The sequence below is a fragment of the Chrysemys picta genome, unplaced genomic scaffold, assembly GCF_011386835.1.
Source record: "Chrysemys picta bellii isolate R12L10 unplaced genomic scaffold, ASM1138683v2 scaf6249, whole genome shotgun sequence".
NCBI lineage: Eukaryota > Metazoa > Chordata > Testudines > Emydidae > Chrysemys > Chrysemys picta.
The window spans coordinates 963-2,000 of NW_027058949.1; the positions used below are offsets into that span (position 1 = coordinate 963).

Below are 1,038 nucleotides of genomic sequence, written 5' to 3' on the forward strand. Positions count from 1 at the left end.
CAGGTTGTGAAGGCCATGCTGCAGCGGACAGAGGACAGCAACATCCACGTTCGAGGCAGAGCGCTGCACGGCCTCAGGAACGCAGTGACCGAGTTCCCGGACAAGGTGGGTCTGGAATGGCAGGAGACTAGGCAGAGAGGGCTGGGTAGGAAGCGCCTGGTTCCCCTTCTCCCCAGCCTGTGGCTCCTATGGAGCAGACTAGGCTGTAGGCTGACTTGCCCGGACTCTGCTTACACTCAGGCTGACAGAGCGTTGCTCACCGAGCGGCGTCCAACCCCTTCTCTGCAGGTCAGCAAAAAGCGAGACAAGATCCTGGAGAGTTTTGTCCGCGCCGTGTGCGAATGCTGTGACCCCCGCACCGTTCTGGAAGCCATGGAAGGGCTCTGCTGGATGCTGCGGGACCCCAAGGCGCCTCTGAAGGCTCACGTCGCCGTCCCACTGGCCCTGCAGGCGAGAACGTTCTTTGAGGATGTAAGTACCAAGCAGGACAGGCCCCATGGCGCTATAGGGCACCCCACAGGGGAAGGTGCTCAGGACCTGCCTTCCCGTGGAGGGGGCTCAGTGTCCGATGCAGGCACATTTCTGGATTTGTGGGGCAGCTCAGCTCCTCTGCTAGGGGAGGCAGGGATACAATCATTCTTGGGCCCTGGGCCCACAATTGTTCAGCAGCCCTGGGGCCCAGCAGCAAAGAGGGGAGTTTGCAGAGAATTGTCCTGTCGTTTGAACTAGCTGAAACCTCTCCGGGCTCCGCAGCTGCCAGGCTGATTCCCAAAGCATGTGAGGGCCTGAGCCTGTCCCCTCTAACCACCCTGCGCCCCCTGTCTGCAGGAGACCAGCGGCCTGAGGCGGGCCTCCATGGAGCTCTTTGGCCACCTCAGCAAATTTGTTTCCAAGAAGTCATCCCTCTTTGGGGCTGAGGTGGAGAAGAGCATGGGGACACTGCTCATCCACCTACAGGACGGGGACCCCCAGGTGGCCCAGGTGAGTGCAGCTGAGGGCTCATAGGGGCAGGGGTGGCTGGGGGCATTCTAACAACAT

The 1,038-nt window shown here is 61.0% G+C and overlaps 1 protein-coding gene across 1 annotated transcript; it reads left to right on the forward strand.

Moving 5' to 3' along the window:
• Positions 1-355: 355 nt before the first annotated feature.
• LOC135980689 (protein maestro-like) lies at positions 356-1,010 on the forward strand. The gene is made up of 2 exons (XM_065580598.1): positions 356-471; positions 829-1,010. Exons 1-2 carry the CDS (start codon positions 373-375, stop codon positions 1,003-1,005), a joined length of 276 nt encoding a protein of 91 aa, XP_065436670.1. The 5' UTR covers positions 356-372; the 3' UTR covers positions 1,006-1,010.
• Positions 1,011-1,038: the final 28 nt, after the last annotated feature.

Excerpts from the sequence above, each read along its gene's own strand:
- LOC135980689 (XM_065580598.1), top strand. The coding sequence starts at position 373 with ATGGAAGGGCTCTGCTGGATGCTGCGGGACCCCAAGGCGCCTCTGAAG. Across the intron at positions 472-828 it reads CGAGAACGTTCTTTGAGGAT|GAGACCAGCGGCCTGAGGCG; the intron begins GTAAGTACCAAG and ends CCCTGTCTGCAG.